This window comes from Salvelinus alpinus, chromosome 31 (genome assembly GCF_045679555.1).
Source record: "Salvelinus alpinus chromosome 31, SLU_Salpinus.1, whole genome shotgun sequence".
Taxonomy (NCBI): domain Eukaryota; kingdom Metazoa; phylum Chordata; class Actinopteri; order Salmoniformes; family Salmonidae; genus Salvelinus; species Salvelinus alpinus.
In genome coordinates, this window is record NC_092116.1 from 4,900,739 (window position 1) to 4,926,572 (window position 25,834).

The window sequence follows — 25,834 nt, forward strand, 5'->3', positions numbered from 1 at the left end:
GCGAGCATTACACCACTCCAGCCGACGCCTGGCATTGCGCATGGTGATCGTAGGCTTGTATGCGGCTGCCAGGGCATGGAAAACCATTTCATGAAGCTCCTGACGAAAAGTTATTGTACTGACGTTGCTTCCAGAGGCAGTTTGGAATTCGGTAGTGTGTGTTGCAACCGAGGACAGATGATTTTTACGCACTACCCGCTTCAGAACTCGGCGTGCCGTTATGTGAGCTTTTGTGGCTTACCACTTCGCTGCTGAGCTGTTGTTGCTCCTAGATGTTTCCACTTCACAATAACACCATTACATTAGACCGGGGCAGCTCTAGCAGGGCAGAATTTTGACAAACTGACTTGTTAGAAAGGTGACATCCTATGACGGTGCCACGTTGAAAGTCACTGAGCTCTTCAGTAAGGCCATTCTACTGCCAATGTCTGTCTATGAAGATTGCATGGCTGTGTGCTTGATTTATACACCTGTTAGAAACGGGTGTGGCTCATCCACTCATTTGAAGGGGTGTATCTTTCAAAGCTGTCAGTTATTTTGTCCTTATTTCATCAGTATTTTAAAGACTTGTACTGGAACATTCAATGTCTGAGTGAGTTAAGTTGGTATGTGTGCGCAGCATGAGTGAGTGAGTGTGTGTTTGTCTGTGTGTGTGGCGTGTCTTTGTGTGCGCCCAGCGGGGGTGTGTCCCGCTCCTCTCGGAGACGTGGCAGATGCTGATGAGAGCTGAGGGCGTCCCGTGGAGGACGCCGTGGCGTTTCCATATTGGGCTTCCCGCCACCTGCACGCTCGACACCCCGGGATACGGATCACTATGTTATTATGAGTCATCAACACTCTGACAACCACTCATGTGGTAGATGAGACCACCCCCCCCCCACACTCACCCCCCAACACCCCATCCTCACAGCAATTTCATTGATCATGAAAATGAATGTAAATGTGACACTATACAGCACATTCCTTCTATTAACATCACTTCACACGAGGCAATTCTCCATGGTATTATCCAACATCTCCTAAATGGCTAAATAAATCGACCTATCTCACCATCACATGCACCATAATACCCACCATGGTGAACACTAATAGAAGTGCATAGGGTCTGATTCATTTCAGCGACGAGGAAGAGTAAAACAGTTGTCAGATTTCTCTGACAGATTGGTTTGTCTTTGGTTAGTCAGACGTCAGCATGGGCCTTTTACCCAGGAGGCCTCCCCTCTGACATCTGGAAGGGGCAGGGCATCTGACATCTGTCAGTCCAGTCCGTGTCAGGTCAAAGTTCAAATTGATGAGATTAAAGGGTGAAAAGATAGAGAAGGTAAGAGGGCGATAAAGACACGCAGATCAGGATTAGCTCGAGGTTAACAGTCTGTCAGACAACGTTCAACTTGTCATGACATCACACGGTGGCTTACTCGGTCCAATCTGCTGGTTCTTATGTTGAAATTCCTTAATCGTCTTTGATCTAATCTCAGTCATTCCTCTCCATATCCACATGTATATCTGTGGAGATTTGCACAGTCAGAAGTTCGTTATACATACACTACTACACCCATCAGCTGGTTCAAAGGCAGTAAGACACCTTTCATGTTGCAGGCTTGGCTCTTTCACGTTGTAGTCCCCTTTACATTGGCTGTTTGATCACAGTCAGTAGATATCTCTGGGGGGGTTGGGTTTATGCTGGGTTCTTTTGGAACGCCTTGGGCGAATGGCATGCTTTCATACAGCAGGGTTGGAGTGGGTGGATGCCCATCTGACCCTCAAGGCTTGCCGTGGTGAGCAGTTGGAAGGGTTGGGTTGGGGGGATGTGATGGATATCATGATATCCACTGCTTAGGTGAGCAAAAGTTCCCTGTAGACCTGAGGACTGAAGTTAGCTCCCAAGGCTAATGTTGAAGCTTTAGCTCAGATGACTTACAGGGTGTGCGCCTAGTTTTTCATCCTTCTACTGTAGTACTCACTAGCACTGACCTATAGTGGACTGGAAACTATTTCTCAGCTTTAAATTGAAACGCTGAACCGTGTCTTCCAAAAAGTTCACTTTTTGTTTGGAGAACTCCAACTTTGCACGAAGGCCAAAGGTTAGAAATCCGTAACTCGAAACTGAAGACAGCTTGCCATCGAAACGTCGGTTAATAAATTGTTGTAGCTACTACACTTAAAAAGGTGCTATCTAAAACCTAAAATGGTTATTTGGCTGTCCCCATAGAAGAAGCATATTAATTCCAGGTAGAAACCTTATTGGCTCCATTCTACATGGAACCCAGAAGTGTTCTACCTGAGACCAAAAAGGGTTCTCCTATGTGGACAGCCAAAGAAACCTTTTGGAATCCTTTTTTCTAAGAGTGTTGATGTGTGCAGCCTTTCATTTTCTTAAAAAAATAAATATATTTTTAATGTTACCCTTATTTTCCAGGTAAGTTGACTGAGAACACATTCTGATTTACAGCAACTGACCTGGGGAACAGTTTCAGGGGAAAAGAGGGGGGATGAATGCAACTCTAACAAGGTTTGGTCTGTATACCTTTATTAGGGAATAAATACCTTCAGTCAGAATATAGTCTCTATTGGAGACTGGAAAGGGTAGGACTTCAAGAGAACACACGACATGACCAAAGGTATGTGGACACCTGCTCGTCGAACAACGCGTTCCAAAATCATGAACTTTAATAGGGAGTTGGTCCTCCTTTGCTAGATGTTGGAACATTGCTGCTGGGACTTGCTTCCATTCAGCCACAAGAGCATTATTGAGGTCGGGCACTGATGTTGGGCAATTAGGCCTGGCTCGTAGTTGGTGTTCCAATTCATCCCAAAGGTGTTCGGACTCTTCCACACAAATCTCAGGACTCAGGACTCTTCCACACAAATCTCGACAAACCATTTCTGTATGGACCTCGCTTAGCGCATGGGGGCATTGTCATGCTGAAACAGGAAAGGGCCTGGAAGCACAGAATTGTGTAGAATGTCATTGTATGCTGTAGCATTAAGATTTCCCTTCAATGGAACTAAGGGGCCTAGCACAAACCATGAACAGCCCCAGACCATTATTCCTCCTCCACCAAATTTGACAGTTGGCAGTATGCATTGAGGCAGGTAGCGTTCTCCTGGCATCTTCCAAACCCAGATTTGTCCATCGGACTGCCAGATGGTGAAGTATGATTCATCACTCCAGAGAACGCGTTTCCACTGCTCCTGACTCCAATGGCTACAAGCTTTACACCACTCCAGCTGACACTTGGTATTGCGCATGGTGATTTTAGGCTTGTGTGCGGCTCCTCTGCCATGGAAAACCATCTCACGAAGCTCCCGATGAACAGTTATTGTGCTGACGTTGCTTCCAGAGCCATTTTGGAACTCGGTAGTGAGTGTTGCAACCGGTGTCCACATACTCCTGTATATATAGTTTAACTTTAATAAATTTCTCACAAAGACCAGACTCCTGTGAATCACTTTGCTGTCCTGTTCTCAATGGCAGCTCTGCTGATCTCTAAACTACTGATACTGATGCACTGAATGACTTAAGCCCGTTAATTTATTTAAAGCTCTGTGGCTCTTCAGTAATGGAGTCAGTTTTAAGTGTTCCTAAACTCTCCCTGCAGTGCGTGAATATAAGTCTTACTGACTAATGCCAGTAATATTAATAGTTGTGTCTTTCCTTAAGTCTCTTGATAAGACATTCATTTTTTGGGGGGGGGGGATTAGCGTTGTTAAAAGCCTGAGGAAAAACCTCACGTCGTTATCGATTTTCAAGGATGGCAATTAGTTATTTTTGCCTTTGTAATTTCGCTCTTATGCCGACATGCCTGGGAGTGGTTACTGCGATCCAGAGAAAATTAGATAAGACAAGTTACAATGTTCTGTAATTTGCTGCAAGATTAGAAAGCTGAAAGACACTAAATGGGTAAAGTGGTGTTTTATCTTCATAACTCCCGCTGAGCACAAACAAACACAGTCTTTCCATTATATACAGTTGAAGTTGGAAGTTTACATACACCTTAGCCAAATAAATTTAAACTCAGTTTTCACAATTCCTGACATTTAATCCAAGTAAAAATTCCCTGTTTTAGGTCAGTTAGGATCACCACTTTATTTTTAAGAATGTGAAATGTCAGAATAATAGTAGAGAGACTGATTTATTTCAGCTTTTATTTCTTTCATCACATTCCCAGTGGGTCAGAAGTTTACATACACTCAATTAGTATTTGGTAGCATTGCCTTTAAATTGTTTAACTTGGGTCAAACGTTTCGGGTAGCCGTCCACAAGCGTCCCACAATAAGTTAAGTACCTTGACTTTGTTGTCCTTAAGCCATTTTGCAACAACTTTGGAAGTATGCTTGGGATCATACACCATTTGGAAGACCCACTTGCGACGAAGCTTTAACTTCCTGACTGATGTCTTGAGATGTTGCTTCAATATATCCACATAATTTCATTCAGAATGAGGCCATCTATTTTGTGAAGTGCACCAGTCACTCCTGCAGCAAACCACCCCCACAACATGATGCTGCCACCCCCATGCTTCACGGTTGGGATGGTGTTCTTCGGCTTGCAAGCCTCCCCCTTTTTCCTCCAAACATAACGATGGTCATTATGGCCAAACAGTTGTATTTTTGTTTCATCAGACCAGAGGACATTTCTCCAAAAAGTACGATCTTTGTCCCCATGTGCAGTTGCAGACCGTAGTCTGGCATTTTAATGGCGGTTTTGGAGCAGTGGCTTCTTCCTTCCTGAGCAGCCTTTTAGGTTATGTCGATATAGGACTTGTTTAACTGTGGATATAGATATGTTTGTACCTGTTTGTACACTTTTCGCATCAAAGTACGTTCACCTCTAGGAGACACATTGCGTCTCCATCCTGAGCGGTATGACGGCTGCGTGGTCCCATGGTGTTTATACTTGCGTACTATTGTTTGTACAGATGAACGTGGTACCTTCAGGCATTTGGACATTTCTCCCAAGGATGAACTAGACTTGTGGAGGTCTACAATTTTTTTCTGAGGTCTTGGCTGATTTCTTTAGATTTCGAGAGGCGAGAGGTACTAATAGCACTGTCAGCTCCTCCAGTGAGCTGGATCCAATTGGTGGAGGCTGGTGGCGGTGGAGTCATCTTAACCACATTAGGATGAGGAAGTGGTCGTGAGGGATATCAACACATACACATGCTCACATACTCGCATGAAAGACATACCGTACACACACATGCAGAGACAAACATACGCACACACGCTCACACACGCTCACACACGCTCACACACACACACACACACACACACACACACACACACACACACACACACACACACACACACACACACACACACACACACACACACACACACACACACACACACACACACACACACACACACACACATTACTGTGTAGGTGGACAGTCACTGCTTCGATAGATCAAGATAGCTTCACACACTTTCAATTTCCCCTATACGTTATGATGGCACTTCACAGAAGGGTTCATACTGAAAAGCTATCATTGAGATAATAAGTTAGCTTCAACAGCCTTTTTCTCTTCAGCATGAGGCACAATTTATTCTGTGTCACAGAGTGGACGGGGATACCTAAGCTAATCAAAAGCTGACGCAGGTAGAATGACTCACGGGTGACTCTTCTCACCTCTCGACGCTATTTCAACTACCTGTACACTCACTTCTCCATATTCCTCCCTCCTTCTCTCTTTCCCACCACCTCTCTTTCCGCCTCTCATTCCAAATTACCTGAGACCCCCATGGCTGTCAGGTGGGCGAGCGATACTTGTCATGGCGGAAGTGCCGTCACCGCCACCCTACCCCGATTCCACCGCCCCCGCTAGACAGCATCCATTTATGCTAAAGCTAATACGCTTTAGCCAACAGGCAGGGATGATAACGAGCTAACATGGAGTCACAGTAACTTTTCTTCGGCTTCTCTTCAGCTTAAAGAGCTTCAGAGTGGAACTAAAGTCACTGGAAAAGTACCCAGCTGGGCCTTAACGCGAGGTGTATTTTCATCGCAATGTGGATTACCTTAAAAGTTGACAATGATAATTGTGATGTATGCAAATGGTTTCTCTTTCTACTCCTGCATATGTTAGAGGGTGGTTGAGTGAGTACTCTACCACATTCTGGTGTTCAAATGGAGCTTGTTGGTGATGTTTTAAGAAACAATTTTATTAGTAAATTGAATATGCAATGTTGGATTCCGATTCATTTAATTATGCGCACTAGGAGAACTAGGTGCATGGGAAAAATACAAAATGTGATTATTTGCAATTGGTGGGAGAATTATATCCACATGTATCATATCCCTTTTTAAATGGATTTCATTTTTTCAATTCGTTTCCATGTTCCTCTTTAAAGGCCCAATGCAGCCGTTTTTATATCAATTTGAAATCCTTTCTGGGTAACAATTAAGTATCTTACTAACCACGTTTCCATCCACAGTTTTTATGCGAGTAAAGCCATGATGTATAAAAAAATAACGACAGCTGTGATGGAAACAGGAAGTTTCGGAACACTTTTAGAAATACCGACGGATCATTTGTTCGTTCGACATGATTGGATCTTTTTGTGTCTGTAAAATTGATTATGCGAGAAATGGCAGTGGACATGTCTTTATCCGCAAATATTGATATAATAACCATCATATCGAAGTAAACTTGGAGTCACGCGATGATATGGTGTGTGGTCCTCCCACTACGACTCGGGAAAACATTCCGTTTATTAGGCTACAGATGAAACAAGCTATGATGAACTTCACAGGGTGGTGAAAGTGCAGGGATGAGCTTGATGCTCCTTTCCAACAAACATTTTTATTCTGGTGACATGATGATCGTTGCTTGACTGCCGTTTGACCCCCCAAAATATTCTCATTCTTATACACGATAATCTCATCATGTAGACTCACTTTACCACAGAGCCTACCCACACTGTATCTGTGAGATGTCGCATAGAGGACATGTGCCAAGACCAGAGTAGGCACATTTGCTATGTAATGCAAAATAGCACATTTTCTATTTTGTTACAAAACTATCGGTAGAATTGAAAATGCGATGGAAACACATTGAGCATTAGATTTTTATTTGGTACATGGAAACGTAAGCAAAAAAGTTGTTTATTTAATGTAGTTTCTTAAAGATTTGCATGCAGTGCCGACTCAACCTGAAAAGGAGGCATTTAGAGGTAAAGAGAGAACATTATGGTTGTAGTTTCTGAAGATCATAAGATCGGCGTCCCGTCAACGGGACAGGTGTAAATCATGCAGCGCCTTATGTCAAGATCGCAGATTTTAGAGAAATAACAAATGTCAGTACATATAAGTGTCTTATATCGGCTGAAAGCTTAAATTCTTGTTACTGTAACTGCACTGTCCAATTTACAGTAGCTATTACTGCAAAAAAATGCCATGCAATTGAGAGCTCCTGACAACAAAACACTTTTTTCACCGCGATAGGTTTGGTAAATTTCCCTCTGAAGATGAAATTTGTACTTACATTCTGAAATCTTGCTCTGATTTTTCATCAAATGGGTCCCAGAGAGAACATGAAGTGTCGTTTTGTTAGATAAAATCCTTTTTCATATCCTAAAAAGGTCCATATAACATGCACGATCGATTTTGTATTTCCACTCGTTCAATTTGCAAAGAAAGGAATCTGTGAAAATCTAACCCTAAACGTTGTTTCAACCAGTCAAATCACGTCCGTGTGTATTCATCAGAGATCCTAGAACATAACCAGACTTCACTATATCATTAGGGGTGTAGTATATCCTATAGGACACCAAATTTGGTCAGAGAGTGACGCCTTCATGGCACGCCAATGACGAGGGTGGTCTTCACCCTCGTGGTGAATGGTCTTCACCATTCGGGTCAAACAAAGCTAGCTAGATAGCCAATGAGCTGGGCTTTACGGGAGTATCCAAAAACCCTGTATATGTCGCAAAATGTAGTTGCAAACTTGAGCGACAGCATGCCTTTTCCTTTTGGACAAAAATTATAAGAATATTCAAAGTTATGAAGTTATGAAAACTGGCTGTTTTGCAAATGTTGGACTTATAATATGGCTACTAATACTGGAAAAGCTAAATCAAAGTCCAAGTATACAGATTTGACGATATTCTTGCAGAAAAATTTAATATGAATGCAAATGTCTCCATCAAGATTTGCCCAAATGTACCTGGGTGACTTCGCACTAAATGTCATGTAGTTCGCTCATACTTCAAGATATCTGTCTGAACATACACTTTGCACATACACTGCTACCATCTTGTGGACACCATCGGAATAACAACCAGAGTGGTGGCTAGAACTGGGACCTTTCTGTTGCATTTCAAAGATGGTGGTAAAAAACAAAAAGGTTGCTTTTTTCTTTGTATTTTCTTCTACCAGATCTATTGTGTTATATTCTCCTATATTCAATTCACATTTCCACAAACTTCAAAGTTTCCTTTCAAATGGTACCAAGCATATGCATTTCCTTGCTTTAGGGCCTGAGCTACAGGCAGTTAGATTTGGGAATGTCATTTTAGGATATTTTTTTTAAAAGGGGGCTGATTTGGCTAAACAGTTCAGCAAGTTCAGCTTCTGGCCAAACTTAAGAGAAATAGTTAAACGTTCACGGCAGGAGGCAATGTTGGAGTTCACACTGTAGCCACATACCCATCAGGGCCCATATGACAGTTCGGATCCCATATCAGACTGACAACAGAAGGACTTGTCAGATAGTGTCTGGTTAGAGCCCTGTGGGCCCCTGAAGGCATCCATATGGGCCTGTGTACCAGCCTCTGATTCAGGGGTCACTGTGGGGCCGTGTCAGAAACTTCCAAAACATGGCTGTCAAAACTGACAATGATTCATGCTACCAGGCTACTGTATGTCTCCTGTCTTGTTGCTCTGAGAGACCACTGAAAAGGTTGATGGTACAGTACTGAAAGGTGCCTCTTCTCTGGAGCCAATTTCAGATGTTGGATATAACCAATTTGTCCAACACTTTGCTCATCCCTGCCTTTGTCCACAATGATGGGAGAGTCACATGGGTGACATCATTTCTATTCTTCGCTTGTAGTTCCCAGTGAGTGACGTTAGCCTCTTGGCAATATGATGTAGTCACATAAATACTGCATGTCCAGAAAAAGGGACAGAGGTTTCAAGGGCCTGAGGGAGCTCTCATGAGCAGTGTGTGTTTTGACAGTGGCCCTCATCCACCCATTACTGTGTTCTAGTGGCTCTGTAGCACACTTCCGAGTGCCCCTCCACCACTCCTGAGTGCACTTACTTGGCCTGACTCTCTCTCTCTGTTGGCTAGCTGCCCGGATGGTTCAGATGGCATGCTGTGTTGGTGGCATACTCGCTGCGTGAGTGACAATGACTAAGCATAGCATATCTATGCTCTTCCTACAGTGCAATATTGTTTAATTATTTATGAATGTAAAAATATTTGGGTCATAGTTGTTATATTTAGATTATATTGTGTCATTTCGAAAGAGGGGTAAATGGAACTCTTTATATCCTCTCATGTGTATCCATTTGCATGCGTGTGGGGGTATGCGTCTTTCTAGCTTCCAGTAATGCTACTGAATTCTCCCAATGACATCATCCCAAACTCTACTTATGTTCTACTCTTGTCTTCTGGCTCTTCTGTTCTGACACTATCTAAATGTGAAACCCCACTCCTGGCCCCGACTCCCTGGCCTTTCTACTGCACTGTGCATCACTGTCGTCCCCTCTCCCTGGCTCGGGTCCCACAGGGGCCACCAACTCCTCAGGGAGTCTGGAGTCATAGTTTGATGAAGCTGTGCCCGAGCGAGATGGCACAACTCCAAATCAGACCGCCTCTCGATCATCGTTCGGGAAATGAAGGATAAGAGAGGAAGGGAGAGCTAGGAAGGCAGAGAGGCATCAAATCAATGCCCGTTGATGAAGGCATGAGATCAGTTGAAAGCTCTGGTTCTCCCATTTCTTTGGTGTCCAGATACTTCAGTGTCGATTGACGTAGTTGTATATAGAACAGTTTTCCTTAGTCTAAATGGGTCCATGGGTCTACCTGTGGGGGTGCGTGGGTGTTACTGCATTAGTGTTGTTCAGTTCAGTGGTTTCTACTGTTACTGTTCAATATTTTTTTATTGGAGTACATGTATGTCACCACCATAACTCCTCTCCAGGCATCTCAGCAGGGCACCATTTTATGAGGTGTGAGTCATTCAGGTGGCATTACACGTCAGTACTGTCACCCCGGGGCCATGGCAAGTTCACACAGTCAGGGACCGACCGCTATCAACATGGCTTCACACGTTTTACATACATGTAAATGGCCTCAGGATATCGCAGTTCGTAGACTTTCGCAGGTTTTCACAGCCTCACAGATTCAGTGTTCACGGGTCATAACAAGGTCACGGGGATCTTCAAAACAAATCTCAGTCAAAACAAATATCCTGAAAGAAAAACATTGCTGTTTTTTTTTCGTCTGGCTTATTTGTTTTGTCTGGCTTTTTTGTAGACGATTGTTCTACCACAGAGTTTCTAAACCCAGAGGCGCAACATCGCGAGACTTACGGGAGCGCTTGTGAAGCAGACCAAACTGGGGTTTGGGAAGTCGATGAGAGAAGTGAGAAATTCTTCCTTCGTTGAAATTTTCTCGAAATCTAAAGGCACATCCTAGATTCGAGCCAATGTCTTAAGTAGTTGAACATGCTATTACTCCAACTTTGTGAAAGTGACGAACTGACACGTTTATATTTTTGTCAAAAACAACTTTATATCGAAGGATTGCCTTTGATTTGCCTGCCTGATTTGACGACAGTTAGACCCGATGACCTGCTTCTGTGCATGAGCTTAGCTAGCCAACGTCGCCGTGACATCGCCTACAAGTGTGATCGGGGGAGAAGCAGTTTCTGCCTATCTTCACACTGTACCGTCTTTGGTTTTACTTTCCCACTGTCCTTCACACGTTGACCTGAGTGTACACATCATCAACACGTGACAGGTCTTTGAAAGGGGCCCCCCTCTCGATCCATCCTCCAATGTTGCAACAGACGATACAGCGTTGACACAATCAGGTCGCTGCCCAAAACCATAAAGCATTTTACTGGATACACCTCAGCCTGTCCTCAATTTATCAACTGTAACCATTGTACCTCTGTAAAAAATAAAAAATAAAAGAGGGGGTTAAGACACATAATATAAACAGATGGATGGATGCCGAGGCCCTGTCTGTCTTGTAAAACCTAAACGCAGTAAAGAACAGATGCCAGTCAGACAGAGGACTTTGATAGCTGTTTATTTGTGATAGGATAGTAGCCATAACTAACAGTGGAGATGGGTGGATGAAGACCAGTGGGCGTCTTATTCCAGTGGCCGCCACATTGTCATACAGTGGCAAACTTTGACTAGACAGAACAGTCTAATCTAGGGGGACCTTGTGTATCAGGTATGACCCAAGTGCAGACTGTGTAGAAGTAACCATTTTTATTGTAACAACAGGGGCAGGCAAACGACACGTCAAGGCAGGCAGGGGTCGATAATTCAGAGTAGTGGGGCCAAGGTACAGGACGGCAGGCAGGCCCAGGGTCAGGTCAGGCAGAGGTCGGTAATCCAGAGTATGGGCTAAAGTACAGGACGGCAGGCTCAGGCAGAGTGGTCAGGCAGGCGGGCTCAGAGTCAGGACAGGCAAGGGTCAAAACCAGGAGGACGAGATAAGAGAGACCGGGGGGGGGGGGGACAGGAGCTGAGAAAACGCTGGTTGACTTGAACAAACAGGACGAACTGGCACAGACAGACAGAAAACACAGGTATAAATACCCAGGGGATAAGTGGGGAAGATGGGTGGCACCTGGAGGAGGGTGGAGACAAGCACAAGGACAGGTGAAACAGATCAGGGCGTGACATTGTGAAGATCAAAATAGGTTTTAACCTCAAGGGAGTTAACATTTTATAAAATAGTATAATTATAAAAAAGTAAAGGTTGTCATAATAAACACACTCACAGGGTGTGGAGTCTGTCTTTTTTGACTGATAGACTGCATGAGGACAGTGTCATAAAGATAGGGCTATATAAAATAGAGCTATATCCCAAATTAGCCCAATCATCATCTCCTCTGCAGAGTCAAGATATATACGACTATACTTTTGGATGGGGCTGATCTGTCGGATAGTATTTCTGCCGTGTTGTTCTGATGACTCTGCAAATCAGTTTGAACGGTAATGCCAACCCTTGGTTGTATTTTAATGGCAGCGATACAATTATACGATCCATCTATATATGAAAAGCTCCTCTCAGTCTTCGTCGCTAAATGATGAAAGGAGAGTGATAGAGATCATTAAGATCTCTTATATCGTACACAATAGCAAACATGTCTTGCACAAATTACGCAAATTTCTTCTGAAAATACACTAATTAATCAATAATACCAGGCACTAATAATGTCTTAAAAGAGGAAGCATTTTTCACTTTTTACCCAAGTTTCAGTTGAGAGGTTTTTCAGTCTGCTGCAGTTTTTGCGGCTCTGTGTTTTGGGTTGGGCTAGGATGACAGATTTGTTGTGGGTTTTAGTTTGGATGACAGAAGAAGAAAAAAACGAGTTTGGATGAGAGAACGGCCTGACAGATTTTCCACCGCCAGATATGGCTCAATCCTCTTCGGTCTCAGTCTGTGATGTTGGCCCCCGCCCAGGCCCGATGAGCCAGACAGGGGTCCCCTGGGAGATCTCTGTGTGGCCCAATCACCGAACGGCATGGCCAGTCCAACGAGACCGTCTGGTGGCCTGGACCTGATTCAGACTGACAGCGTCTGTCTGTGCCTCTGTGTGTGTTTGCAATACTGAGCTAGAGTCATGCTCTCAACTCAAATTCAACCTTCTCCAAATCTAGGCTATCCACTGATCTCTCAAGCCATAATCAAAGTCTTGAGAGAGAGACTAGCTATCCCCTGCCTCTTTCATGTGTAAATCTAATCTCTGTTCTGCCATTAGGGTTCATTTGAACCCCAGTCAGAGCATGAGCTGGGCTCCTCCACTCACACATTCCAGACATCCCCTAGACATCCAAGGGCATTAGATATTACAGACAGAGTGTGCACATGCACAAAGAGCGAGACGTGTGAAACCTGACTTCAAATCCGTCTTCTGTCAGAGCTAGATCTTCAGCTCTGCTTTTAATCTCTGACATGTCTCAATCAGCATGGTTCTCTTGGTCTTGAGTTCAGTAATGCATCAAAGCCATATAGATCATTATAAACCGGCTAGTTTGGATTCTGGATTGGCTAAATTCTACATTCTAGCCGTGTGCATGAGACCAGAGGTATGACACAACCATACTTGATAAAAATACTAGTTCTTATATTACTGAAGCTATGGGTATGATATTATAATATGGGCCGTTTGGGGTACATTTCAATTTAGTCTATTACACAGAAAGGCTTTCTGGTACACTGAAAACTGTATTCCCCTTCATTCTGAAGTTGCCTTTTCTGACACCAACCATTTTAACCATTGCATCTTTAGCACTACTCTTCTAATGCATTCTCTGGCCTTGCTGAAAGTGTCCCCTCCTCTTCGATCACTGCTTCTCTGCCAACACCTCTCTTAGCTCGGGTGTCTGCTCACTGCGTCTGCCCGATGCTCTCCATTTGTCTTCCTGGGGAAGGGAGCCGCTGGGAGCGACCTTGACATATTAGGACATTAAATCTGAATCAGCGCCTAACACCATCCCAAAGTGTTTTCGCTCGCGCTCTGTTTTCTCAAGCGCATCGACAAAAACACAATTTCTACCCGGAGTGTCTGTCTCTGACTCTCTCGCACACATCTCTCTCTCTTTCTCTCTCTCACTCTCTCTCTGAGACACACAAGCATGCACCCACACACACACATACACACCTACAATCTTTCTGCATTTTCCCTGTCTCACAATATATTCTAATTTATAGTTAGATTTTTTCTTCCGCTGTTTGTATGACCTCTTTCATTGTTTTCTTTATGACTCTCCATGCGTCATTCTCTGATACACAAATGATTGTTTGGAATGGAAATGGCACTGTACCCTGGGGCATCATCAGTGTCTTTCATCAGTTGATGTCAACATGAATATGTATGTATAAACCTCAAGAGTATTTCTCTGCTATTGAAACTCTGTGCAGTGCAGATAGATTTTGACTGGCAGTTAGGCTGCGTTTACACAGGCAGCCCAATTCTGATCTTTTTCCATTTATTGGTCTTTTGACCAAAGGAGGTTGGTGGCACCTTAATTGGGGAGAACAGAATCGTGGTAATGACTGGAGCGGAATCAGCCATTCTCAACTCATCTTGAACACTGAATAGTCGGTGTGAAAAAGCCTGCAGGCTATGTTGTATTTATTTATTTCTTTTCATTAATATTGTAGTAGTATAGCCTTGGATTTCATCTATTCAATATGGCATGCTGCAAGGAATAATATGACATAAAATGCTTCAGAGAGAAGCATCACTCACTATTTCTCCATTTTAGAAAGTGGCTTTGGCAGGAGTGAGAAGAACAATGTATTTTTGCACAAAAGATGTCCGGTAACACTCCTTCCCGTCTTCCCATTACACTCTTTCCCTGTTCCCCTTCCTCCTCCTCTTTTCTCTATCTCACATTCCCTCTCTCCAGTGCACTGTTTCAAAGTAATTATTTCTCACTCATCTACTGTAGCTCATCTCATCCATCCAGTCTATTAATCTGGGTAGCTGAATGGCAAGTACTAAATTAACTCTCCTATTAAATTAACGTCATTACTCTTTTACACGTTAGCCATGCGAACACCGGGCTCCAAACACAATCCCCCAAATTAGCCTCATTAGTTACATAATGTCTCATTGATGACCCTTTGACTTCAATCCCGTGGGAGATTTAACGAGCATTTTTTTGTCTCTCAAGCTTTTAAATCCAAATGATCACAAAAGCGTTCTCTCTTACCCGGTGGCAATGAGGCTGTTTACACTGGGTGAGGAATCATTGCTCAATTAGGATTTGTTGTGTTTTCCGCTACTGTCCCTTTAAATCTAGTTAGCTTTTGGCTCCTTTAAATGATTAAATGCACTAACATTTTCAAGCAGCAGGTAGCCTAGGGGTTAGAGTGTTGGGCCAGTTACCGAAAGGTTGTTCGTTCGATTCTTCAAGCCGATAAGGTGACAAATCTGCCTATGTGCCCTTGAGCAAGACACGTATCCCTAATTGCTCAAGGGTCCCTCTGATAAAAGTAGACCCTGGTCTCAGGGGGAGTTGGGATATGCAAAAAAACTAATTTCCATATGTGGATAAATCGGACAAATATAAGCACCAACCTAATTATGAATTCCATCCCAATGCCAATAACCTGTCCTCATCAATAGATCCTAAAATGCCCTGCTCCGTTAAACTCTCAGGCCTTAATTAGGGCCAGTGTAGTGTAGTGGTGGGGAGAGATCCATCCCAGCATCTGGAACCACTGACCCCCCTCACCACCTCGGGAAAGGGACTTTTAGCAGGGGCCCTGGTGGTGCTAGCACTTAGCAAAATCCAACTGGTGTCGACTTTACCGTGAAATGCTTGCCTACGAGCCCTTCCCAACGATGCCGAGTTAAGAAATAATCATACAAATTAAAACAGTAACACAAGATGGATTAAAATACACATATATCGTGAAACCAGTGGAGGTTGGTGACTTGACAAATGGAGGAGGATGGGATACCCACGGTATAGGCTTGGGACCCACGGAGACGAGTGTGTTTCAAAAATCGTCAAAGACAAATGATTCTAACCTAAAGCATTTAATAAAGACATTTATAGCACAATGTTTTTGGGGAATGGGAAGGAGAGGGTGACTTACACTGTTCTGGGAAGGAATCACAGCGATAATTGAATGAGGGTGTGAGGCATGAGTTGAGGTGTTCAGAGGCTTGACTTCAGTGCAGGACAGGATTTGACTGGGAAGACAACAAACAATAACACAACACACTACACAGTTAGACAAAAGAGCTAAGAATGAGTTAGTCCAAGCGAGGAGTAAAATCATTGATGTGTAATAATGTGATTGTGTATGTGATTGACTCCACATACAGTAATGACAGAAAATTGATAGTGGTACTCACAGTGCTTGGAGACTGGAGAGGAAACATTCAATGTGCCAGTGGATGAGCGGGCACATGAGACACTGCTTCAGTTCATATCAGGAGAGAGTTTACAATAGTCGTGGATTGGAGTGGGTCATCACCTCTTAAATCAGGGAACAGGAGGGGACTTAGCTGTAAATACAAATGGCAGATACATTCCATTACAGCTGCGCCATCGTAGGTTTGGACAACGAGCTTCTCTATGAAAAACTCAAGACATCTCAAAATTCATAAAGTTAAACAGACTGCACATCCCGCCCACTTGACACATCAAAGTAGCCCAAGAAACGTTCCTGAGTAAAGCCCTGATCATCCACTTCACTGACGGTAACTGACAACTGCAAGCAGACTGGTGGCACCATACATAACGTCACCAATTAGTTTACCCTGACCAGATGGACTGGGCGCATAGGCTGTATACAGCTGCTCTTAAGTGGCCTACAGTTCATCAGACTGAAAAACAGTCTCGTTTTCATCCCATACAGCATGTCAGATTTCTAATGTGTAGGTGTAGCCTAGGCTTCTGCGACTTTTATGTCATGATTTTTTGCTTGTGTCTGTCCAGAGTGATTATGTGTTATCATCTTTGCTAAATAAATACAGGTGGAAAGTGGAAAGCCTAGTTGAGCGCACGCAACAACAACAAAAATGTGCTGCGTCAACCTCTCTCTTTTAATCTAAATTTTAACGGATGATGCGATGGAAGTTATCAAATCAATTCAGAATGATCCCAGACAAGACAGTCGAAAGTTCGACATGTTCCGCAAGTAATGCATCGTAACGTGCAATTACCTCAGCAAGCTCCGGCGAGAGGAGGAACTTTCCCCTCTCGTCGGGTCCCATATCGAGGCAACTTTTCCCCAGAAGCTTGAATCTGATGTGGGCATTTATACTGTAATTTTGTAACGATCCCGCGGATATCGACTACGCCGCTTGAGCATGCTTTTGGGGCACAGCCGATAGCGCGCTGGACTTCGGGCTAGAAGGTTGAGGGTTCGAGGCCTGCTCCCTGCCCGTTTCATTACAATATGCTCCCTGTTTTGTTTTGCCGTTTAGCTGAACGATCGATGTTCTTCAGGTCACTGTACCCCTCTTTCGACACACGGTTTTAATTCACACCTTTTCCGTGTACCCCAGGGAATGAAAGGGGTTCTTCAACAAAAGTCCACAACATTTTCGTCAGTATTGGCCATTCTAGCATACCATTCTGGCGGAGAAAACCGCACACTCGCGCTGGTGGTTATCTAGCTACTGAAGTTAGCCTTGCTAACTTTGACATTTTTTTAAATAAATTGCACTAACTGGACAGAATTTTGAGTTGAATAATATCCCAAAAATGCTCAACTATCACTCTTCACTCTTAATCTCTATCCAACAATGTCACCAAGCGTCTCAACACATAGAACCCCTATAATACTCTGTGGCACAATCCCAATACAACACACTAGGTTCAGTTCTATGATTGGATGGACAACATGTCAATTCATACTGCAAAAGCTTTGATTGATTGGAGGACGTCCTCCGGAAGTGGTCATAATTACCATGAATGTCTATGGAAGGGGATAGCCTACAAGCCTCCTAGGTTTTGTATTGAAATCAATGTATCCAGAGGAGAATGGAAGCAAGCTGTCCTCCGGCTATACCACGGTGCTAATCCAGACAGTGCTGTTGAGGCTACTGTAGACCTTCATTGCATAACAGTGTATTTTAATCAATTATTTGGTGACATATCATCCCTTTTTTTTTTTCTAATGTTTTTATTTTTATGAAATTTCACTGAGGAAGATGGTCCTCCCCTTCCTCCTAAGTGAAACTATATACAGTGAGTACCAGTGCCAGATCAATGTGCAGAGGTACGAGGTATTTGAGGTAGATATGCACCTAAATACAAGGTAAAGCAACGAGGCATCAGGATGAGTAAGAGTAAGAGTAAAGAACAGAGCAGCAGCAGCATATGAGTGTGTGTGTGTGTGTGTGTTGTGTCGGTATGCATTTGTGTGTTATGTGTGCATATGTAGTGTATGTGAATGTGTGTGGGTTTTGGGTAAGTGTCAGTGTATTGTGTGTATGTGTATATATATATAGTGTACAAAACATTAGGAACAACTTCCTAATATTGAGTTGCACCCCCTTTTGCCCTCAGAACAGCTTCCATTCATTGGGGCATGGACTAGAATGCGTGGAAAGCATTCCACAGGGATGCCGGCCCATGTTGACTCCAATGCTTCCCACAGTTGTGTCAAGTTGGCTGGATCTCCTTTGTGTGGTGGACCATTCTTTATACACACGGGAAACTGTTGAGAGGGTGAAAAAACCAGAAGTGTTGCAGGTGTTGACACACTCAAACCGGTGCGCCTGGCACCTACTACCATACCCCGATCAAAGGCACTTAGATTTGTTGTCTTGCCCATTCACCCTCTGGATGGACACGTACCCCAATCCATGTCTCAATTGTCTCTGGTTAATTAACAGGGAGCCTTTTATGCCTCCTCCCCTTCATCTACACTAATTGAAGTCAATTTAACAAATTACGTCAAAAAGGGACCATAGCTTTCACCTGGATTCATCTGATCTCTCTATGTCATGGAAAGAGCAGGCGTTCCTAATGTTTTGTACACTCAGTGTATCGTCTTGTGAGTAGGCATAGAGTCCGTGCAAGAGAGACATTCATTTGAGAAGCTTTGAGGGTCCTGTGTGGCTCAGTTGGTAGAGCATGGCACTTGCGATGCTAGGTTTTGCGGGTTTGTTTCCCACGGGGGGGGGAAATGACAAAATAATGTATGCACTCACTATTGTACGTTGCTCTTGATAGGAGTGTCTGCTAAAATGTGGCAGTGAACTAGCCCTTTAAAGAAAGCTATAAAAATGCATGTGTGCTTAGGTTTAAAAGGTACTGACTGACAGCCTATGGACTTCATCTCCCCTCCCGCTCCCTGTAGGCCTCAGTAACAGCAGCAAAGTCAGCACACAGCTTTGAGTTAAGCAGTGAGCTCTGGCTCCGAACACACTCAGCCATCAGCAGGATCTGTCTGTCGTCTCCAGAGTTATCCAGGTTAAACAACCCCCACGGTGCACTGGGGAAGATTAAAACACTACTTGCTGACCGCGGGGACGTGAAGAAATAGCTCAACCCCTACTGGGCCACTCCATTTTGTGCAGCTCTGTCAGAGCACTCGGCTAGAGCTTTGCCGAATGGATCGAGGATTGGGACGACTTGGTGTGTGTGTGTGGGGGTTAGGGTTAGGCATTAGGTTTAGCGGTGTGTTTAAGTTTAGAATTAAGTTTAAAATCATATTTTATGACTTTGTGGCTGTTCCAGCTACTGGCCACTGCAGAGCTACCTCCAGAACAAGAACAAAAAGCGCTAACCTGCGTGTGCGACTGTGTGTATTTCCTCTTGTTATACCCATGTGTATGTGTGTGTGCCCACCACTGTTGTTGCTGCCCTGCTGAGTGTAAGACGGTAACGCTGTAAAGTAAATCCACTTGTCTGGTTCAGAGTGGGGCTGGGTGGACTTGATCTCTGATCACTCCCCTTCATCAAGGCCTCCCCTGCCAGCCCCCTCTCCCATCCCCTCTTTCCTTTCCTCTCTTCAACACTGAATGCTCTGTGCTCTCTCTCCACTTACCTCTCTCATTCAGCACAGCAGCACTTCCATTCCAATCTGGTTCAGGAGGTTGGACTGACTATCTCTTTATAAAAACGTACCACTTCAGGGGTATCCTTACTGGCAATAGTGCAATACTGGAATAGAAATCATGCCAATTGAATATATTTGAATATAGAGTTCCTCTGTGTCCGCTATACCTGTTGGTTGGCCTGTGTTTACAGTTATTTCTGAGTCTCCTTTATACTTTGGTTTGATTCACACCTAACATGTAGAATATGCAGTCTCGCAAAAGTGAATGCAATTGACTCCGAATAAAATACGCCTGTCAATTTCCCACGGACTGCCATACCTTTTCACCGTTGGCGAGCAAAACTGCACCATTCAACAGAAAATGTCACAAATAATGACTTTCCCGGCACTAGCGGCGCCATCGCTAGGTGTTTGATTTGGCTAGGCTGGAGAAATATCCTCAAGGAGCTGACCATCAATCTCAGAATCTCAGGGTCCTTGCTCCATAGCTGTCACCTAACCATCACCTGCTCATGAAACTGTCAGATTTTGAGATTTTGGTGATTTGCCAGTGTGTTTCGCTGCTTCGCCCCTAGCCCACGGTTATTCGTCAGTGGAGAATGGTCATTTTAAAAAATGTCTCAAGTGTGCTGTAGTTTAAAAAAATAATGACTGCTTCTTATGTGTGAGAAAGGGTTTTAAGATTGTATTTTGACTCCGTTTATGTTGATGCAAAGATTTTGTAAAACCTGTAATTCGATCAGACGCCACGATATTGACCTCTCTCTTTCGCTCTCTGTTTCTCCTCAGGTCTAGTGACTATGGCACCACCTACAGCAAGCTCAACCTGATGCCTGGGACAACTATCGTGGTCTCTAACTTCTATATCTGCCCCATCAACAAGAAAAAGGTAGGACGTCTTCAGCCTGCTTTGTCTATATTCTCCCCTCCCCCCCCCTCAATGACATTATAGCTGCAATTAGTTATTGGCAACTTCCTCTTAGTCCACTGACCTTGTGGACAATTATTGTCGAGAAACAACACTCAGCTGCTTTAGGAAAGCTTGGTGACATGGTTTTAGATGGTTTTAGAAAGGGATTTTGTTTATTGGTTTTCCGTTAAAAAGATACGAAAATTGTGTACAATTCCTTGTGAATTCCTCGACTCCTTGCACGTCGACTCCAGGTGTCGATTCCCATTTCTGAGTGTCAAGAATCGATTCCCGCCAGGAATTGACTCCCAAGATTTCGTATTTTTGGAACGGAGGAGACTGATTAGTTGCCGTACTTCCGTGAACACAAACACTTGCATCTTTCATAGCGAGCCAGTGAGGAACGGAGAGAGAGGGGAACCGTATAGGCAGGGCTGCCACCAGGCAGACAGAGTCAGGACTGTGCACTAGCCCTATCTACCGGCAATCAAAAGGAGTATTTCGCAATGGAATGCTGAAACTTGCAATTTCTTAGCTTGCATTGTCTCGCAACTTCAGTAAAGCTGGGCCTGTCATCAAAGAATAGGCTAGGACATTCCACACGCAACAGACTGAAGACAGACTGAAGACTGAACACACGCATCATTAGCAAAGAGTAAGAGCAGGCGAGCCAGCGTGAGGAAGAAGGTAGAGGGGGCAGGCAGAAAGAATGTCTTGGTAATCTGTATCTTGCAATATCTTGTCTTGCATGCCTCACAAGTTCATCAAAGTAGCCTAAAGATTGTCTCTTCCTGTCTGGCATTATTTATATTACACAACTTTCCCCAGGCCTTTATAGCCTACCATCTAGTTAGGCTATAACATTATTTTTCTTCTGTTAGGGATTTATCTTAACGTTAACGATCCCAACTTCGTTTAAACATTTGAACGTTTAAATGTTCACATCCCTAGTTTTAGACAGAGTTGTAGAGTTCATGAAACACAAAGTTTCGGAGAAAGTGAGGGCACTCACTCTCACAGATGACTTCAGGTTCAGTAATCTGATTGGACCTGCTCCTTATTTTCCCCTTCCGCCTCCCGTTGCAGCTTGTCCATTCAACTGATGTTATCCCCTGGGCTTAGTGCGCTAATCAATAAGAGATTGAGGAGATTAGACAAAGTAACTCATCCATCCTCTCCATTCCACCAATTCCCAAATTCACCTGGGACTCTCTGACTCACCCTCCAGGGTCACACACACACACACTTTTGCAATGGTTGGAGACAAGACACTGGTACTGTAGCGGTTAATTGCCTGGGAATAGACACCGTTGCCTTAGAGCACACAAAGAGCTATACATACCTCAGCCTAAACATCAACACCACAGGTAACTTCCACAAGGCTGTGAATGATCTAAGAGACAAGGCAAGAAGGGCCTTCTACGCCATCAAAAGGAACATAGAACTCCAATTAGGATACGGTTAAAAATACTTCAATCAGTTATAGAACCCATTGCCCTTTATGGTTGTGGGGTTTGGAGTCCATTCACCAACCAAGAATTCACAAAATGTGACAAACACCCAATTGAGACTCTGTATGCAGAATTCTGTAAAAACTATACTTTGTGTGCAACACAAAACCCCAAACGATGCATGCAGAGCAGAATTAGGACTATACCCGCTGGTTATCAAAGTGCAGAAAAGAGCTTTATAATTCTACAACCACATAAAAGGAAGCATTGCCCACACATTCCACCACAAAGCCTTCCCCTACAGAGAGATTAACCTAGAGAAGAGTCCCCTCACCAACAGGGAGGGAGGGAGAGAGCATCTAAGTGAGAGACTGGCGGTGAGTGAATGAGGGAGAGAGAATCTAAGAGAGAGACTGACAGCGAAGGAAGAGGGCGAGAGACTGAAAGAGAGAATCCGAGAGAGAATCTAAGAGGGAGTGAGTCGACAGGGGGAGATTGGTGTCTCGGGGGTCCTGGCTGTGAACTGTGAGTGTCTGCGTTCTGACAGTCGGAAGTCTGGTAATAGGAACTATGGATCAGCTTGGTATTTAATCACACCCCAGGGCTAGCAGGAGGGAATTCCTATCAGTGGGAGCCCAACCACTGCTCTCTGTATATGTGTATATGTGTGTGTGTGTGTGTGTGTGTGTGTGTGTGTGTGTGTGTGTGTGTGTGTGTGTGTGTGTGTGTGTGTGTGTGTGTGTGTGTGTGTGTGTGTGTGTGTGTGTGTGTGTGTGTGTGTGTGTGTGTGTGTGTGTGTGTGTGTGTACATACAGTGCCTTGCAAAAGTATTCAGACCCCTTAGATTTATTTCCCGTTTTCTTGTGTTACAAAGTGGGATTAAAATCGATTTAATTGGTGAAGGTGGTACTAAATGATCAGATCTTCAACCAAAACGGAATATTACATAAAGGCAGCCTGAATGAACAAATAATTCAACAAGTACATACTTCTTTCATTTGCGTCATTAACAAAGTTAATCCCAATTGAGATGTTGTGGCAGGACTTGAAACGAGCATGTTCATGCTTGAAAACCCACACATGTCGCTGAGTTAAAGCAGTTCTGCATGGAAGAGTGGGTCAAAACTCCTCCACAGTGACATGAGAGACAGATCAACAACTACAGGAAGCATTTGGTTGCTGTCATTGCAGTTAAAGGTGGCACAACCAGTTATTGAGTGTAATTTTTCAAACAGGGGAATTGGGTGTTGCATAACTCTGTTAATTAAATAAGTATCCTTTGTTTTTGTTATTCGTAAACTCAGGTTCCCTTTATCTAATAATTAGGTTTTGGTTGAAGTTCTGATAACATTCAGTGTCAAAAATATGCAAAAAAAGAGAAAATCAGAAAGGGGAGCAAATACTTTTTCACGGCACTGTATACTGTAGACAGTCCATTCGGAAAGTATTCTGACCCCTTGACTTTTTCCACATTTGGTTACGTTACAGCCTTATTATAAAATGGATGGAATTGTTTTTTTCCTTCATGAATCTACACACAATATACCATAATGACAAAGCAAAAACAGTTTTTTATAAATTTTTCCAAATAAAAAACGGAAATATCACATTTACATAAGTATTCAGACCCTTTACTCAGTACTTTGTTGAAGCACCTTTGGCAGCAATTATAGCCTCGAGTCTTCTTGCTACAAGCTTGGCACACCTGTATTTGGGAAGTTTGTCCGATTCTCCCCTGCAAATCCTCTCAAGCTCTGTCAGGTTGCACAGCTATTTTCAGGTCTCTCCAGAGATGTTAGATTGGGTTCAAGTCCGGGCTCTGGCTGGGCAACTCAAGGACATTCAGAGACTTGTCCTGAAGCCACTCCTGCGTTGTTTTGACTGTGTGCTTAGGGTCGTTGTACTGTTGGAAGGTGAACCTTCGCCCCAGTCTGAGCTCTGGAGCAGGTTTTCATCAAGGATCTCTTTGTGCTTTGCTCCGTCTCTCTGTACTTTGCTCCGTTTTTTTCCCCGTCTGGCCTGATTGGTGGAGTGCTGCAGAGACGGTTGTCCTTTTGGAAGGTTCTCCCATCTCCACAGAGGAACTCTGGAGTTCTGTCAGAGTGACCATTGTGTTCTTCGTCACCTCCCTGACCAAGGCCCTTCTCCCCCAATTGCTCAGTTTGACCGGGCAGCCAGCTCTACGAAGAGTTTGGTAGTCCCAAACTTATTCGGTTTAAGAATGATGGAGGCCATTGTGTTCTTGGGGAACTTGAATGCTGCAGAATTGTTTTGGTACCCTCCAACACAGTCATGTTTCGGAGCTCTACGGACAATTCTTTTGACCTCATGGCTTGTTTTTTGCTCTGACGTGCACTGTCAACTGTGGGACCTTATAAAGACAGGTGTGTGTCTTTCCAAAACATGAACAAAGTAATTGAATATACCACAGGTGGACTCCAATCAAGTTGTAGAAACATCTCAAGGATGATCAATGGAAACAGGGTGCACCTGAGCTCAATTTCGAGTCTTCATAGCAAAGGGTTTTAATACTTATGCAAATAAGGCATTTCTGTTTTTTATTCCAACAACCTGTTTTCGCTTTGTCATTCTGAGGTATTGTGTGTAGATTGATGAGGATAGAAATGTATTTAATCCATTTTAGAATAAGGCTGTAATGTAACAAAATGTTGAAAAAGTCAAGGGGTCTGAATACTTACTGAATGCACTGTATACTGTATCACAAAAACACTGTATAGTCGTTGCATAACTTTTCAACCTCTTTGTTTAGGCAAGCCTAAATTAGTTCACGAGTCAAATGTGGCTTAACAAATCACATAAATCACTGTGTGAAACAATAGTGGCTGACCTGATTTCCTTTTATGACTAACCCTTTCTCTTTTCCCCATACATACTACACATGTAAGGTCTCTCAGTCAATACTGAATTTCAAGCACAGATTCAACTACAAAGATCAGGGAGATTTTCGAAAGCCTCATAAAGAAGGGCAGTGATTGGTGGATGGGTAACAATAACAAATCAGACATGGAATATCTCTTTAAGCATGGTTAATAAATATGCTTTAAACCACCCAGACACATTAGAGATACAGTCGTCCTTCTGAACTGAGCTGCATGACAGGAATAAAACTGCCCAGGGATGTTACAGGATGGAGCTCTGCACAGGCAAAATCCTAGAGGAAAACCTGCTTTAGTCTGCTTTACACCAGAGACTGGGAGAGGAATGCACCATTCAGCAGGCCAATAACCTACAGCACAAGGACAAATCTACAAGGACTTCAAAATTGCTTGTTAGCCGTGATCCCCAACATCTTGCCACAGCTTGAAGAAATTTAAAAATAATAATGGGCAAATATTGCACAATCCAGGTGTGCAAAGGTCTTAAAGAGAGATGCCAAAGGTGTTTCTAACGTGTATTAACTCAGGGAGCTGAATACTAATGCAACAACTATATTTTAGTGATTCCTTTTCCATTAATCTTTATAAAATATTAGAATTGTTCTTCCACTTTGACATTACAGAGTATTTTGTGTAAATTGTTGTTCAAAAAATGACAATTAAATCAATTTTAATCCCACTTTGTAATACAATAAAATGTGAAGAAATCCAAGGGGTCTGAATACTTTTGCAAGTTTTCTTTTTTAACCTTTATTTAACCAGGTAGGCCAGTTGAGAACAAGTTCTCATACAACTGCGACCTGGCCGAGATAAAGCAAAGCAGTGCGACAAATATTGTCC

At 43.5% G+C, this 25,834-nt stretch overlaps 1 protein-coding gene across 6 annotated transcripts in view; it reads left to right on the top strand.

Moving 5' to 3' along the window:
* LOC139561876 (VPS10 domain-containing receptor SorCS2-like) overlaps window positions 1-25,834 on the top strand; it is a 336,538-nt gene that overhangs the window by 144,309 nt on the left and 166,395 nt on the right. For all 6 annotated transcript variants that reach the window (XM_071379250.1, XM_071379248.1, XM_071379249.1 and 3 more), the window contains exon 3: window positions 20,526-20,625. In XM_071379250.1, the coding sequence (XP_071235351.1) occupies window positions 20,526-20,625 (100 nt within the window). The remainder of the gene's footprint in view (window positions 1-20,525; window positions 20,626-25,834) is intronic.